Source organism: Oryctolagus cuniculus, chromosome 20, assembly GCF_051225735.1.
Source record: "Oryctolagus cuniculus isolate XC-2025 breed Fujian yellow rabbit chromosome 20, ASM5122573v1, whole genome shotgun sequence".
NCBI lineage: Eukaryota > Metazoa > Chordata > Mammalia > Lagomorpha > Leporidae > Oryctolagus > Oryctolagus cuniculus.
The window spans coordinates 16,818,163-16,834,542 of NC_142886.1; the positions used below are offsets into that span (position 1 = coordinate 16,818,163).

The 16,380-nt window shown below is 45.1% G+C and overlaps 2 protein-coding genes across 38 annotated transcripts in view; one reads left to right on the top strand and one right to left on the bottom strand.

Moving 5' to 3' along the window:
• Positions 1-10,268, bottom strand: part of LOC108178623 (uncharacterized) — a 75,767-nt gene extending 65,499 nt beyond the window's left edge. For 6 of the 12 annotated variants that reach the window (XR_016226477.1, XR_016226476.1, XR_016226478.1 and 3 more), the window contains exon 1: positions 8,862-9,225. Coding sequence is in view for 3 of the 12 variants with exons in the window: in XM_089322114.1 (XP_089178240.1) it covers positions 8,862-9,225 (364 nt within the window). In the remaining 9 variants the exon portion in view is untranslated. Of the gene's footprint in view, positions 1-8,861; positions 9,226-9,792; positions 9,933-10,128 lie in introns of those variants that run through there. The other 6 variants (XR_016226479.1, XR_016226482.1, XR_016226485.1 and 3 more) reach the window with 3 other exon arrangements.
• Positions 9,053-16,380, top strand: part of GPHN (gephyrin) — a 568,860-nt gene continuing 561,532 nt past the window's right edge. For 23 of the 26 annotated variants that reach the window (XM_070065103.2, XM_089322104.1, XM_070065105.2 and 20 more), the window contains exon 1: positions 9,153-9,287. In XM_070065103.2, coding sequence (XP_069921204.1) covers positions 9,224-9,287 — 64 coding nt within the window. In that variant the 5' untranslated portion in view covers positions 9,153-9,223. Of the gene's footprint in view, positions 9,288-16,380 lie in introns of all 26 variants that reach the window. The other 3 variants (XM_070065114.2, XM_070065116.2, XM_051826366.3) reach the window with 2 other exon arrangements.

Genomic DNA, 16,380 nt, shown 5'->3' on the forward strand with positions numbered 1-16,380 from the left:
CCATCATGGATTGTCCATCAACTTTGTTAAAAAGTCCAAACTCCGTCACAGACCACAGATGAACTGCCTCCTGCCTTACGTCCCAGTTTCATCCTTCCCCACGTCCTCCTTCCCTGAAACTTCCTACACTGAGCTCTACAGAATCACCTCCAGCTCCCCGGAGGTACCATGAGTTCTATTACCTCCCTGCACAGAGCTCTCCTTGTCTGCTTGACCATTATCTGTTTTTCTTAAGAACTGAGTTTGGTGTCCTTCTGTCTCAGGGATTCTCAATCCCAGCTGCATATTAGAATTTCCTTGTGGGGTTTGAGAAACAGCCTGTAAATGACCTGGATCCATTCCCAGATCATTTAAATCATGATCTCTAAGAGATAAGGCAAAAGCAACTGTACTATTTGAAGGCCTTCCCTTGGGAAATTTTAATGTGTGCCAGGTTTGAGAACCACTGCACACAAGGGTCTCTTACTTCTGTCATAGCATTTAATGAACTATGTTCCCATTCTTGGTTTACTCAGCTATCTCCCTCACCAGGTGATGGGCTCTTTGAGGCTCAGGACTATATCTTGTTCATCTTTTCATTTTTTTCTTAAAGTATTTATTTATTTGAAAGTGAGAGAGAAGTGGAGAGAGAGAGAGACAGAGAGAGATCGAGAGATCTTCCATTCTCTGGTTCTCTCCCCATATGGTGGCAACAGCCAGGGCTGGGCCAGGCCAAAGCCAGGAGCCAGGAGTTTCTTCTGAGTCTCCCATGGGGTGGCAGGGTCCCAAACTCGTAGGCCACCTCTGGCTGCTTTTTCCAGGCCATTAGCTGGGATCTAGATTGAAGTCGAGCAGCTGGGACACTCACCGGTGCCCATATGAGATGCCTGCATCACAGGACTGGTGGCTTTACCTGAACACCACAACGTAGGCCCCCACCTTTTCATTTTGACACCCAACACAGTGTCTGGGATTTAACCAAGGCTCAGTAAATGACATAAGGCAACAGAAAGTTGATTGCCAAGTCCCAGTTGTCTCAATACCATCATGTGTAAATTACCATTATATTTTACTGTATTTCCTGAGAGGTTCAGATCTTTTTTTGTTGTTGTTTACTCTAAGTTGTCATTAATTTCCTATCTCACATCAATACAAGAATGTTGTCACAACACATTTCATAATCCAAAAGAATCCCTTATACTTTCTGGTAATTATCAAAGTAAGCCAACCAATACAAATTCTCCTTTCTCCCAAGTTCAATTTAAATCTGTAAAGGTACATTTTAAAGGTAAAGTTCAGAAACTGTACTTTTTTTTTTTTTTTTTTTTTTACAGGCAGAGTGGACAGTGAGAGAGTGAGATAGAGAGAAAGGTCTTCCTTTTGCCGTTGGTTCACCCTCCAATGGCTGCCGCGGCCGGCGTGCTGCGGCCAGCGCATCGTGCTGATCCTAAGGCAGGAGCCAGGTGCTTCTCCTGGTCTCCCATGGGGTGCAGGGCCCAAGCACTTGGGCCATCCTCCACTGCACTCCCGGGCCACAGCAGAGAGCTGGCCTGGAAGAGGGGCAACCAGGACAGAATCCGGCGCCCCGACCGGGACTAGAACCTGTTGTGCCGGCGCTGCTAGGTGGAGGATTAGACTACTGTATTTTATTTACTCATTTATTTTAAATGTTTACTTTTTTTATGTGAAATGCAGAATAACAGAGATAGGGAGATATAAAGACAGATAGAGAATCTTCCATCCACTGGTTCACTCCCCAAATGGCCACAATGGTGGTGGTGGGCAGGGGGGCAGGGCAGGCCAAAGCCAGGAGCTTCACTTGCGCCACCTTCTGCTGCTTTCCCAGGCACATTAGCAGGGAGCTAAGTCAACTGGTGCTCATAGGGTTGCTGGCATTGCAGGCGGTGGTTTAACCCACTGTGTCATAATGCCAGCTCTAAAAACGTATTTTTAGACTGGAAAAGATCTATAAGAAATAACAGAATTTTGGCATTAGAAGAAACTTAAGTATAAAGTTCCTTCACTTCATAAAAGAGGAAACGGTTTTCAGTTACATTGAAAGTATGTCCAATGTCCCACAGTTCACTGGGATCAGAGCTGGTTACCAGAGCCTAGGTATTATTACTGCCAGCTCATCTTCCAATCTGATTTCTATCTTTCCTCTCCATCCACAAAAATAGCAGGATCTACAGACCTAAAATGATTAGTGTCATGTTCTACCAACTGAGTTAGCTGAGTATGCAATCCATGCTCTGTTTCAAGAAAGCTACCTCTGTATCTATTTAATCTCTTAAAGTCTTTGGCAGTCCTGAGAGATTTTCCAAGTCATTTGGCCTAGACACAGCAATGAGAACAAATGACAGGAATATAAAATACCTCTACCAATGACTACCTTGAACTAGTTATTTAACCTCAGAGCCTTCGATTCCCCTTCAAAATTATATTGCCATTTTTACCATGATAATGAGTTTTTAGAATATATAACCTACCCCCATTCTCTCTTGTTTTTTAGTTAAGGCATGAAGTAAAATAGTTTACTTGCTAGCAGAAATTTGTAACTTCTAAAAAATTATTTGCCTTCCCAAAATATTGAAACTATAAGTTCATTATCAGGTTTATCATCTTTCTCTCAAATGCTTCAACCTTCCAGTTTCTTCAAAACACAAAACTGAAACACTGTACTCTTTTATGCTACTTTGTCTTTAAGACTAGACATTGTACTCTTTCATCTATGGCAATGTAAAAGTTATCAGGTTGGCTGATAGTCACATAAGCTTGTAATTTGGTGGATATAATTTTTGTGGGTATAAATTTATTCCATTAACTTATCAAAAAATCAGAGACTAATTCAAGAGACTTATAAATCAATTACATTACAGAGTATCTACCTTCCAGTTTGGTTGAAATATGTCTCTATGCAGGCTACTCCCATCTCCAAATCAAGCTATAGGGAACTGAATTAGTAATCCCAAAGTCTTTGGGATTGAAACATCACTACAATTTTACTCGTAACTGTAATAGTCTAATAATGTCTCTGAGAATAAAACCCCTCATATTGTTGTACTTGGGAGATACTTTTCAATTTCAAGGTCAACTGAGGGAAAACTCTTTCCTATCAGCAATATATTTACAAATTAACATTGGTGAGTACTATTCAGAGGCCTTTCACATTTATTTATCTTTACTTTCTAGCTCTTCCAAGGATATTTGTCATCATTGCACCTCAGAGTTGCCTTTAGGAGGGCAACTGACAGTTTGTAATGTCTTTATCTTACACTCTTTTTTTAAAGTTTACTTTCTCATTCTTTGCCCTAACGCTGTATTCTACCTGTAACTTTACACGGCTTCCTTGGAAAGAAACATTTTTTTTAAAGATTCATTTATTTATTTATTTATTTAATTGAAAGTCAGTTACACAGAGAGAGGAGAGGCAGAGAGAGAGAGAGAGGTGTCTTCTATCCGCTGGTTCACTCCCCAGTTGGTTGCAATGGTCGAAGCTGCACCGACATGAAGCCAGGAGCTTCCTCCGGGTCTTCCCATGTGAGTGCAGGGGCCCAAGGACTTGTGCCATCTTCTACTGCTTTCCCAGGCCACAGTAGAGAGCTGGATCAGAAGTGGAGCAGCTGAGTCTTGAACCAGTGCCCATATGGGATGCTGGCACTGCAGGTGGTGGCTTTACCCACTATGCCAGTGTCGGCCGCCATCTTACACTCTTAAATCTAGGCAGAAAATCCAGTTTTATGGTTGTTTTTGTGAACTATTGTCATGTTAGGCAGTAACTCATTTTTTAATAGAAGGTTCTGCAATTCCTGTATTCCAACACAAATTTCTACCAGCCCCTCCGGCACCTTGGGAGGGGCCTGCAGCTCTATTGCAGTCTCTATTGCTTCATATATTCTACATTTAGTCCTCAAACATTGGAAATGGGAAGAGAACAAGGTTCTATTTTTTTTAAAGATTTATTTTATTTATTTGAAAGAGTTACAGAGAGAGGTGGAGACAGAGAGAGAGGTCTTCCATCCAATGGTTCACTCCCCAGATGGTTGCAACAGCTAGAGCTGTGCCAATCTGAAGCCAGGAGCCAGGAGCTTCTTCCAGGTCTCCCACACGGGTGCAGGGGCCCAAGGACTTCTGCCATCTTCCACTGCTTTCCCAGGCCATAGCAGAAAGCTGGATCGGAAGAGGAGCAGAGCAGCCCAGACTAGAACCTGTGTCCATATGGCTTCAGGCCAGGGCTTTAACCCACTGCGCCATAGTGCCAGCTCCCAAGGTTCTATGTTGAAAAAGGAGACTTATTCAACACCCAGTCAATTCCACAGCAGGAGACAGGCAGATAAATATAAAATAAAATAATATAACTTGACTGGGGCCAGCATTGTGGTGTAGCTGGTAATGCCACTACCTGCAACACAAGCATCCCGTATGGGCTCCAGTTTAGGGTTTGAGTCCTGGCTGCTCTACTTCTGATCCAGCTCCTTGCTAATGTGTCTGATACAGCAGTGGAGTGTGGAATGTGGCCCAAGTCTTTGGCCTCAGCACCCACGTGGGAGACCCAGAAGCTTCTGGCTCCTGGCTTCAGCCTGCCCTGCTCTGGCCATTGCAGCCATCTGGGGAGTGAACCAGCAGATGGAAGATCTCACTCTCTCTGTAACTCTGCCTTTCAAATAATAAATAATTACATTAACAAATGAGAATTTTCAGGATAACTGAAAAATCCACATCCTCTGCATCTTTCACAAATTCACTTATGCTTCTTAATATCTAAAACTTTTACTTAACATTCACTTTTAGTATAAAACATGATGTCAACATTCCTATAAACTATTTCTTCATAATTATTAGTCAACCTGGGAATAAATGATATTACTTGGGTCAATAAGATAAGTTTCTTTTCTTTTCTTTTCTTTTCTTTTTTTTTTTTTTGACAGAGTGGATAGTGAGAGAGAGAGAGAGAGAGAGAGAAAGGTCTTCCTTTGCCGTTGGTTCACCCTCCAATGGCTGCCACGGCTGGCGCACTGCGGCCAGCGCACCGCGCTGATCCTAAGGCAGGAGCCAGGTGCTTCTCCTGGTCTCCCATGGGGTGCAGGGCCCAAGCACTTGGGCCATCCTCCACTGCACTCCCGGGCCACAGCAGAGAGCTGGCCTGGAAGAGGGGCAACCAGGACAGAATCCGGCGCCCCGACCGGGACTAGAACCCAGTGTGCCGGTGCCGCTAGGTGGAGGATTAGCCTATTGAGCCGCGGCGCCGGCCGATAAGTTTCTTTTTGTAAACTGCTTTTATCGTGACAGTATTTTTTCTTGTAAGTTGGGCTTTAAGCTAAGTTTTGATTATATGGAAACCAATTAATATTTTAAGAAAAGCAGAATTCATTTGATTTTTTTTAAAAAGGTCACAACCTTCATCTTCAGTGTTCAGGCCTGAGACTCTCTTTTCTTGATTTATATATTCTGAATCCTAAAAACTGAAAGCATTGTACACAGATTCCTGCTGAGAAAAAAGCACATACTAATTGAGATGTTAGCAACATGGCTGAAGACAGGGACTTAACACCTGTATGCCCCACAAAAACGTACCCAAACAATGAACAGACAACCTCATTTAGATTGGAGCAACTGAGGCAGAGCTCTGGAGTAGAGCAGAGAAGTAAGAGACCCAGAGGAAAGATGGCCACACAGAGAAGAGAACAAAACACCGCCTCTGTCAACTCTGCCTTCCTGGCCAGGCCTTTTCTCCTGTGGGAAAGGTGAACGGTCCCCCAGGAGCCTCCATTACTACCATGGACACCTACAGTCTTCTGCTGCTAGAGAATCCTACAGTCCTCACAGGCTCCTGGGGCTGTTAAGACACGCCTGGAGCTCACACCGCCATACTCCATCAGAGGTGCCCACATTGTGCCCTCCCGCACCTACAACCTAAGCTGCTGCTTTGTAGAATCACCTTGAACTAGAGCCACTGGTAGTGTATGCCCTGCTTCCGGAGCCATAGCCATTGCACCTATCCTTGAGGCCATGCTGCCATCACACCCTGTTCACACATGACAGACACTATTCACAGCCAAGCTGTTACAGTTCCTTATATGCTAGAAACAACCTGTCTTGGAGGCATTCCACTTTCCACATTCCAGTGACTGCAGGAACCTGAGCCCAACCTCTCAGAGTCTAGTTGCAGCATCTTAGCACATTGAAACAGTCATTCATGAGATCAAGAGCAATTCCTCGCAGAGATCAAGTACGGTTAAACATATGTGAGTCAGTGAGTGAAGTACATGCAAAAACTTAGTCCCTTGTCCTCTGCTAATAATTTGTGAAACAAAAATGCCACTTTCCTTCCATGATAATTATGGAATACTCTATGCTGAAAGGGTGCATTTTAAGTGTACCACTTTACTTAAAGGGTACTAATTTAGTCTACCACCTTATTTAAAGGGTGATGGGGCTGTCCAAACTTGTTTAAAGTCACAGAACCTGGTGGTGGGTAGGTCTAGAACTTTACCTTTTTAAAAGTTCAAAATATTTTTAATTATTTAAAATGGAATACCCTAGAGAAAAAGATAGGTTAAAAAGGTAAGAATAGGGACTGGCAATAGCGGGTAAAGCTGTCACCTGCAGGGCCGGCATCCCATATGGTTGCCGGTTTGAGTCGCGGCTGGTCTACCTCCGATCCAGCTCTCTGCTCTGGCCTGGGAAAGCAGTAGAAGATGGCCCAAGTCCTTGGGCCCCTGCACCCACGTAGGAGACCTGGAAGAAGCTCCTGGCTTCAGATTGGCCCAGTTCTGGCTGTTGCAGCCATTTGGGGAGTGAACTAGTGGATGGAAGACCTCTCTCTTTCTGCCTCTCTTTAACTGTGCCTTTAAAATAAATAAATAAATACATCTTAAAAAAAAAAAAAAGGTAAGAATGTATGTAACCAACTATCTGCTCTTCATCTTTAGTTTCAGATAAAGGAACTCATTCTCTTTAGACATGCCTTTCTCATCCATATCCCTCATTCTGAAACTAGTCAATGCTATTGGCCACCAGGATCTAGGGTGATAATTATAAGAAACATGTCAGATCTGGTTTAAAATTTTAATAAACCACCAAAAATATTAGCAATACACCTCATCAACTTAAAAAATCCATGAACTGGGGTAGATGTTTCGCACAGTGGTTGAGACACAGCTTAGGATGCTTGGATGCAATTCCAGTCCCAAGTGGGTCTCTGATTCCAGCTTCCTGCTAATGCACACCATGGGATTAAGAATTGACAGATCAATTATTCGGGTTCCTGCCAACCATGAGACCCTTATGGAGTTCCATTCTCTTGGCCTGGCTCAGCCCTGTCATTGCAAATATACGGGGAGTGAGCCAGTGGAAGGAAGACCTGTCTCTGCCTTTCAAACAAATAAAAAATAAAATTAAAACATTCACTTTTATTTCACTTCAATTCCACCTAGCATCTCCTTTGTCCTTTCCATCATTTAAAATGGAATCCATAAAACTGTAAACCTTCAAGGGAGCAATTTCATGTTTCAGTTGAACAAAAAAGCTTACAGGAGATGGCACTGTGGCCCAGCCGGTTAGGCTGCTACCTGCAACACTGGCATCCCATATGGGCTCTAGTTCAGGTCCCGGCTGCTCCACTTCTGATCCAGCTCCCTGCTAATGCGCCTGGGAAACCAAAAGAGGAAGCCCAAGTGCTTGGGCCTCCGGAACCAAGTGGGAGACCTGGGTGAAGCTCCTGGCTCCTGACTTTGGCCTGGTCCAGTCCCCAAAATTGCGGCCATCTGGGCAGTGAACTGGCAGATGGAAGATCTCTAACTCTACCTTTCAAATAGACATAAAAAAATAGAGAGAAAAAAAAAAAAAACTCTGCTTTTAACTGTGTACTAACATTGCTGATTACCCTTTGTTTTTGGTACTTTGGTTTACATTTTTATGCTCCCAGATTTTTAACCAGGGCTGGGAACATAAAAAAAAAAAAGTGTACCCCCCCCCTTTAAATTCATAAGTTGGAAAGGCCAGAAAAAAAGTAACTAAGCGACCTACAAAAATAGCCACAGGTGATTAAGAACACATTTTATGAGAGGCATGCGGAATAAGTGTCAGCAAAAGCTATTTTCAGGGTAACCTCGTCTCTCTCTCACAAATACTGCAATGAAAACTCAATTGCCGCGGCAACCGACTGTGGTGCAGGTGGGAGAAGCGAACGGAGGCTTTTCATGGGAAAGCAAGGTCGTGGAGCGCTGGCTCACGGCGACCAAACTATGGGAGGAGGAGAAGGCAGGCAGGTCCTCTCGCGGTGTCGTCCAGTACCGACCGACACCTAAGGACGGCTGACTGGGGAAGCGGGCGCACAAGATGAGGCGGGACAGGACACCGCTCTCTCCGCCCCCGGCAGGCTCCGTCGCCTCAGCTTCCCTCCTGCCACCCACGCGGCTTTCCAAGCCCCCGCTAGCTTCCCCGGCGCCTTCGGCGGGGCGACCGGCCGTTGCCGAGGGCTGCGAGGAGAGCCTCGGCGCGCTCCCTCCGAGCGGCCGGGCCGCCGGCGAGCGCCGTCCCTCAGGGGCAGCGGACGAGCGACGAGGCGCCGGGCTCGGCCGGGGATTGCTTCTGCCTGGGGCCCGGCGAGGGCTGCGTTCGTGCCTCGCGCGCACCCGCTCCGCGTCCTCTCAGCCAATCCCGCGTTACTCGCGCGCCCAGCGGCGTTCCGCGGTCCTACTCCGTCCGGGCCGGCTCCTTCCCGCTCCCAGTCCTCGGCAGCCGAGCTCGCACTCCTCCCTGCACTCTCCACGAGGTCCACGCCTCGGGGTGTAGCTCCGCCCCTGTGCCAGAGTCCGCCTCCGCAACCTCCCGAGCGTGTGCTCTCTCTCTCCACCCCACCTCCCTCATTCTCTTGCCACCTCGCCGCCTCGGGTCTCCCGCTCCGCAGAGCGCCCCGGGTCCCCGTGGCCTCGCTCCGCCGCCTCCGCGCGCTCTCCCGGTGCGGCCACCGCGCCCCCCGCGCCGGCTCGCCGCCTCCGGGCCGGACCCGTGGCCGCGCGCCCTGACTCCGCCCCTCCCGCGGACCCGCGCGCTCGCGGCGCGGCCTCTCCCCCACGCAGGCCACTGAGCGCTCCGCCGCCTCCCCCCGCTGGCCCGCTCGCCTCGCGCTCCCCGGGCGCCCTCGGTCTCGCGCTCTCCGAGGCGAGCGCGCTCCCGGCCCGCGCGCTCCGGGCTCCGGCTTCTCCGGGCTCCTGTCAGTGCGGTGACTGCGCTGGGAAACATGGCGTCCGAGGGAATGATCCTCACTAACCACGACCATCAAATCCGCGTCGGAGTCCTCACAGGTAACCGGGGACGGAGGTCCGGGGGACGGCCGCGGCCGCTGTCCGCGACTCGCCTCAGGCTTCTCGCCTGTGATGCCCGGCGCTTGACTGCGGCCTCGGGAGGAGAGGAGGCTTGAGGAGGAGGACCGGGGTGTGTGTGTGTGGGGGGGGGGTGCATCTTACAACCCTTGAGAGCTGCTGGAGGTTGGGGTGTTCCCGCGTGTCCCCCCCGGGGAGCCGGAGCCGGCCCCGTGGGATGTCAGGCCCCAGCGCCTTCGCAGCCGAAGTCCCCGGCCCCCGGGGACCGAGGGGGCCGGTGCGGCGGGCGCTGCGGGGCTCCGAGCTGCTGGTGCGGGCAGCGGGATCCCGGCTCCGCAGTCCTTGCACGCCGCTCGCGGCCGGTCGGGGCGCTTCTTCCGCGGCCGCTCTTGGGGAGAGGGGGGAATCCCATGTCTACCCCCTCCCTCGCTCCCCTCCCCCCCTCCCCCCAGCCTGGGCGGCCCCACGCCGCTCGGGCTGTGCTTACCCCGGGCACCGGCCGGACGAAACTCTGCTCCTCCTCAGGCTGCCCCTGGCGGGCCGGGCATCCCCTCAGTCACCCACGGGACACCCCTCGCCTCCCCCGGGAGCTGGGGACCGGCTCGCGTTCGGACCTCGGGAAGTAGCTGCATTCCGCCTTTCCGAGCCACCGGCCCTCCGCCGCCTGCCTCTCCGACCTGGACGGGCTGCAGCTTGCGGCCACCTGGTCGGGGATCCAGCCGTTCTCACTCGAGAGGGAAGGATTCCCCGAGTCGTGGTGTTTGCTCCCCCTCCCTCCTGGGCACCCCCCGGCGAACGGTCCCGAGGCCGGCGGGGAGCTCACTTTCCCCTCGCTGCGTTGCATTTGGGTGATAGCCCTCGATTCGACGACAGGCAGTTGCTGCAGGGCACGACTTCCAGATGTCGAGCGAGCCGCTTTGGAGGGGGGTGTCTGCTGTGGTCCCGTAGTTGGCAAGGTGTGTGTGTGCTCGAGTGGCGAGGCGGCGGTTAAAGAACTATTTTTGGAATCGAAGGGCTTAGTTTGGAGCGAAGGAAATCCGAGACTCAGAGGTGTGATTTAGGAAAGAAGCGATTGTAGACGGGAATCCTGGTGTCTTCCCCACTTCTTTTTAATTTTTTTTTTCCGCTTGTCAAATTCTGACAGGTTGAGACGGTGCTCGGGAAGGGACGAAATTGAATGAGGCTTGCTTTTATTATTAACTAGAAGAAAAAAAAATCTCCGAGACTGCCAGTAGATACTGAATGCAAAGCTTAATTTAGCTCCTGAGTTTCACGAAAAGGGGAAACCCACCGCCCCCTTTCCTTTCTTTTAAAGTAAACAGATTGCCTCTCCCTGGTATTCTTTCCAGATAGGAATGGCGATTTATTGAATTTTCCTAATCCGAAGCCCCCTTGGATATAGAAACTAGTCCAAACCAGTTGCAGGGAACGGAACCCCTCAAAACCAGAGATGTGCTGCCCCCCCCCCCTTTTTTTGGTTCTGAAAGTGTTTCTTGTGGGAATATTCAGTTGTATCACAGAATTCTTACAGTTGACTTTGCTAATTTTCAGATTCTGATCGCCATATGTAAAAGTGAATATATAAGCCTTCAACTTGCACTTTAAATTCTAAACATGGTTTGAAAATGAAAACGTTACTGAGAGTGAAGTTTAATAGAAACCAAAATATGTCAGGAAGGCCATAGATGTTTAAATTTATATCTATCTAAACACACACATAAAACTTATCTTTTTTGTTTATTTAAACTTTCTCTAATAATCTTATTTAATGAATTGTCTTAGCTTGGTCAAGTGACATAATAGGTGTTGTACAGAGTGATCCAAAAGAAATAGCTCTTGTCTAGTATTCTGACAGTTTGTTAGGGATTACATTGATATGCAGATATTTGTAGTTATTCTACATTGTGTTACACATCTGGTGGCTAAATGCAGAAGGAATTCCATATTCGTATGGATTAGGGCAAATGTAACTACTACCTGAAGGGAGAATTTAGTACAATTACTAGGGAGGAAAAGCTGGCATTTTTAATTAAGGGGAGTTGAAAGTCAGCAGCAACACTATAAATAAATAAATATGTGGTTGAGGCTAAAGCTCTTAAGCAGAATAAAAGTGCAATACAAAGGCCTTGAAAAGCCCAGGTGGAATAGGTAGGTGGCAAAGGCAAAATATCAAGGAGAAAATGTAACTTTGGGGTGGAATGAAGACAGTCTCAGCTTGGAGAAGCTATGTCTTGAGAACAAAGGTGCAGCAGTCCAGGGGGCAAATTCTAGAGCTAGGAATAAGGCTTCAGCTGAAGGAATGAAAAGGGAGCTGCAAATTTAGGACAAGGATAGTGGATTTTATTACAAGCAGCTAAATTTCTGTGGTCTTGACATTCTGTATGATTTTGGGGGGAAGCAATGAAGGTGTGTTGTAAAGTGTTCTGCTTTTACTATGTAAATTACTCTTACCTTACTATAACTTGATTTCATTCTTAAGGAAACTTAGTTAAGAGAACACAGTTAACACTGTGCAATTTATGGTAGGGTTTATTTTATAAAATCTCCTTAGCATAGTAGGGCTTATTTTATAAAATCTCCTTAGCATATTTCATAATAGTGATTTTCAGTGTTTTTCTGTTACAAAGGTTGTGGAAACCGTGATCTACCCACACAAACACTTTATAGTGTGTTAGATAATATTTTCATAAAATTGTATTGTTATTTCTAGAGTCCTGATTGACTTCTTTGGGACATTTTGATTACTTGTAGAAAAATAATATTTGCATTTGTACCTTACAAATTTTCATTCTCTATATTTTTGTTATTTTCATTTCAGTTATGAATTTGGTGACTATGATATACAGTCTTCAAATTTCTGATGATGTGCACAAATGTAGTTAATCAAATTATGATAATTAATGTAATGTGGATATTTTAGTTATATTAATTGTTTTTTAGGCAGGAAAATGAGAATATGTACATAAAAAGAGATTGTTGCATGGGAACATTTTATATTGAAGATTTTTCTTGAGATTTATGTATTTATTTGAAAGGCAGAGTTAGAGAGAGGGAGAAAAGAGAGAGATCTTTCACCTGCTGGTTCTTTCCCCAAATGGCTGTCACTGCCAGGGCTGGGCCAAACTGAAGCCAGTAGCCGGGAGGTTTTTTTGGGTCTCCCGCTTGGGTCATAGGGGTCCTCCTATGTCCTCCTCTGTTTTCCTAGGTGAAATAGCAGGGAGTTGGGTTGGAAGCCAAGAAGTTGGGACTCAACTCAGTGTAGATATGAGATGCTGGCATTGCTTAACCCTCTGTGCCACATCGTTGGCCTCTGTGTGGAAGATCATTGTCCATCTTTGAGAACAGTATTTTTATAGTAACTGAGTAACTGTTTTGCATTGATCTTCCAGAAGTGAAGGTTATACGATCTTGGGTGACTTAAGGTCTGTAGTTTAATACTTCTGTTTCTATAGTTTGAAGGTTTTAAAAAAAAACTAGAAATAGATCTACCATATGATCCAGCAGTCCTACTTGTAGATATATATCCAAAGGAGTTGAAATCAGTATGTCAAATGACATATCTGTTTTTTCATAATTTTACAGCACTCTTCACAATAGCCAAGATATGGAATTAACCTAGGTATCCCTTGGTGGATGAATGGATGGATGAAGAAAATGTGCTACATATACACAGTGGAATATTATTCAGCCATAAAAAAGAATAGAATTCTATCCTTTGCAGCAACATGGATAGAATTGGACATCATTTTTTGAAGTGAAATAAGTCAAGCCTAGAAATAAAAATACTGCATGTTCTCACTTCTGTGTGGAAGCTCAAGTTGCTTCTCAAAGAAGTAGACTAGAATAATCGTTACCAGTGCCTAGGAAGGGTGTTGGTGGAGGTGGGAATAGGGGGAGAATGGTTAATGGGTATCAGGATGCAGTTGGATAGGAGGAATAACTTCCAGTGTGCTTCTGTAGCACAGTAGGTTAACTATATTTGACAACAATTACATGGATATATATTTTTTAAACTTTTTTTTTTTTTTTATTTCTTTGAAAGAGTTACAGACAGAGAGGGAGAGACAGAGTTCTTCCATCTGCTGGTTCACTCCCCAAATGGTGGCAACAGCCAGGGCTGGGCCAGGCTGAAGCCAGGAGCCTGGAGCTTCATCCTGGTTTTCCATGTGGGTGCAGGGCCACTATTTTCTGCTGCTTTCCCAGGCATATTGGCAGGGGACTGGATTAGAAGTGGAGCAGCTGGGACTTGAACACAGGTGGCAGCTTAACTCATTATGCCACAAGCTGGCCTCTGCATATTTCCAAAGTATCTAATATAATGGATTTTGAATGCTACTAACACAAAGTAATAATGTTTGACTGAGGTGGTAGATAGGCCAGTTACCCTGTTTTGATCATTACACACTGTATACATGTATTGAAATCCCATACTGTGCTCTATAAATATGAATAATTTATTTGTGTCATTGAAAAATGTATTTAGGGGCTGCTGTTGGGGCACAGCAGGTTAAGCCACTGCTTGCAATGCTTGTATCCCATATTGGAATGCTGGGTTGAGCAGTTCCTCTGCTTCCAGTCAGCTTCCTGCTAATGTGCCTGGGAGAGCAGCAGATGATGACTCAAGTACTTGGGTTCTTGCCTTCCATGTCGGTGACCCTTATAGAGTTCCTGGCACATGGCTTCCACCTGACGTAGCCCTGGATGTTGTGGGCATCCGGAGAGTAAACCACTGGATGGCAGATCTCTCTCTCTTTTTCTGTCACTCTGCCTTTGAAATAAATAAGTAAATCTTTTAAAAATGTATTTTAAAAAACTCAGTAATTTGGAAAGTTTGGAAAAAATTGTTTCTAATGTTCTCTGCTTGTATTACTCTTTATATCAGAGACATAAAATGTGAGAGTGAATAACATGAGGCAAATTAAAATGTATCTGCCACTGCAAAACCAGAAACAAGATGTAGGGCAGATTAGATTTTTTTTAACAGCTTCAGTAGTAATTATACTTATAGTCAGTCTTAACAATTACATAACAGGCTCACTGTATTTCAAATGTGTCACTTTTCACCTACTTTTTCTATTTTGAGAAAAGCTGTTTATCAAGGCAGCATAGTAGTTCTATCACTATTAAAGCTCCACAGAAATAATACCAGGGGGCTGGCATTGTGGCACAGAAGGTTAAGGCACAGCCTGCAATGCCGATATCCCATATGAATACCAGTTCGAGTCCCAGCTGCTCCACTTCTGATTTAGCTCCCTGATAATGCACATTTGAAAGCAGATGGCCCAAGTGTTTGGGTCCCTGTCACCCTCTTGAGAGACCTGGTTGGAATTTCAGGCACCTGATGTTGGTTTGGCCTAATCCCGGCCATTGTGGCCCTTTGGGGAGTGAACCTACTCTTTCTCTGTAACTCTACCTTTCAAACAAAATAAATAAATTTTATAAAAAATTACCAGGAAAATGCTGACTACATGTGAAGATATATAGTGTAGAACAAGATAAATAATTGGGTATTTAATATTCAGTTAGCTAGCCACTACTAATGTTTGGTGCTTAGGTACTTAGTTAAGAATAACAATCTTTTTTTTTTTTTTTTTTAAAGATTTATTTATTTATTTGAAAGAGCTACACAGAGAGGCAGAGAGAGAGAGAGAGAGAGAGAGACAGAGGTCTTCCATACGATGGTTCACTCCCCAAATGGCCGTCAATAGCCGGAGATGTGCTGATCCGAAGCCAGGAGTCAGGAGCTTCTTCCAGGTCTCCTATGAGGGTGCAGGGGCCCAAGGACTTGGGCCATCTTTTGCTGCTTTCCCAGGCCACAGCAGAGAACTGGATTGGAAGTGTAGCAGCCGGGACTAGAACTGGCACCCATATGGGATGCCGGCACTGCAGGTGGCAGCTTTACCCGCTACGCCACAGCGCCGGCCCCTAAAAATAATAATCTGTAACCTAAATTTTCACTAACAGCAGCATGAGAAAGAAAAATATTCAAGTTTTTAGGAAAGGGCATTTAAAAAATTTGTATTTTTGTTCTATTTTATTGCATTAAACTGTAAATATGAAATTAATAGGGGAAATTGGAACAAATATAAGACTAGGTAATAGAGGTTGGATAAAAATCTAATTGTAAATTAGAATACCAAAAATATTACAGTTATAAGGAGTATTTCAGTTATTCATAAATAAAGTCATTCAAAATATTCAAAAACCAAGTTTTGAGCCAAGGAGATGTTACTCTTTTAATTCTGAAATTGGTCAAATGTTTATTTTATTCCTTTATTTATATAAGTATTTCTTTGTTTTGAAAATGGATGTCATTAAGTAGACAAATCATTATTGCAAACAAAATGTAATCCTACCATAGGTGGAATTGTGTGTTCTGGCAAAGTTATCTTTTTTTTTTCCTTTTAAGGACTCACCAAATCCCTTTTCTTGTTTACTTGAGCTGGAGATAGAGTGAAAGAGAGAGAGAAAAAAAATATGAATGAGAATTCCATTCCCATCTGTCCCCAAATGTCTGTATTAGCCAAGGGGCTGAAGCCAGAAGTCTGGAACTCAATCCAGGTCTTCCAGGTGGGTGGCAGGAATCCAGCTACTTGAAGTGTCACTGCTGCCTCCCAGGATCCTCATTAACAAGAAGTGGGAATCAGGAAATCAGGAACTGGAACTGGGACTTGAACCCAGGTACTCAAATGTAGTATGCAGGTGTGCCAACTCATGAGTTACCTAGCTGCTAGACCAAATGCCTGATCTGTGATATGTGTTTTTAATAGTGAGCTAAATGAGTGTTTTTAAAAAGAGCTTCTTTTCCAAATTGGATTGTTCTTTCATGAATTTTTGGTAAGAAGCAATATATTAGAGAGTTAAATGTTTAGTCGAAGTAGGAAAATGTACATTTCTAACAAATATGCTTATTCCTGTTATCACTATATAAAGACTATAAACTTTGGTGGCTACATAGTAAGAGTTTAACTTAGTTACAGCTATTGACTATTTGACTATTGCTTCAAACTGAAGTATATAGTATTTACTGGAGAGGAGGTAGTGAATAAAGTTCTATTTTTTATTGTCATTGGTG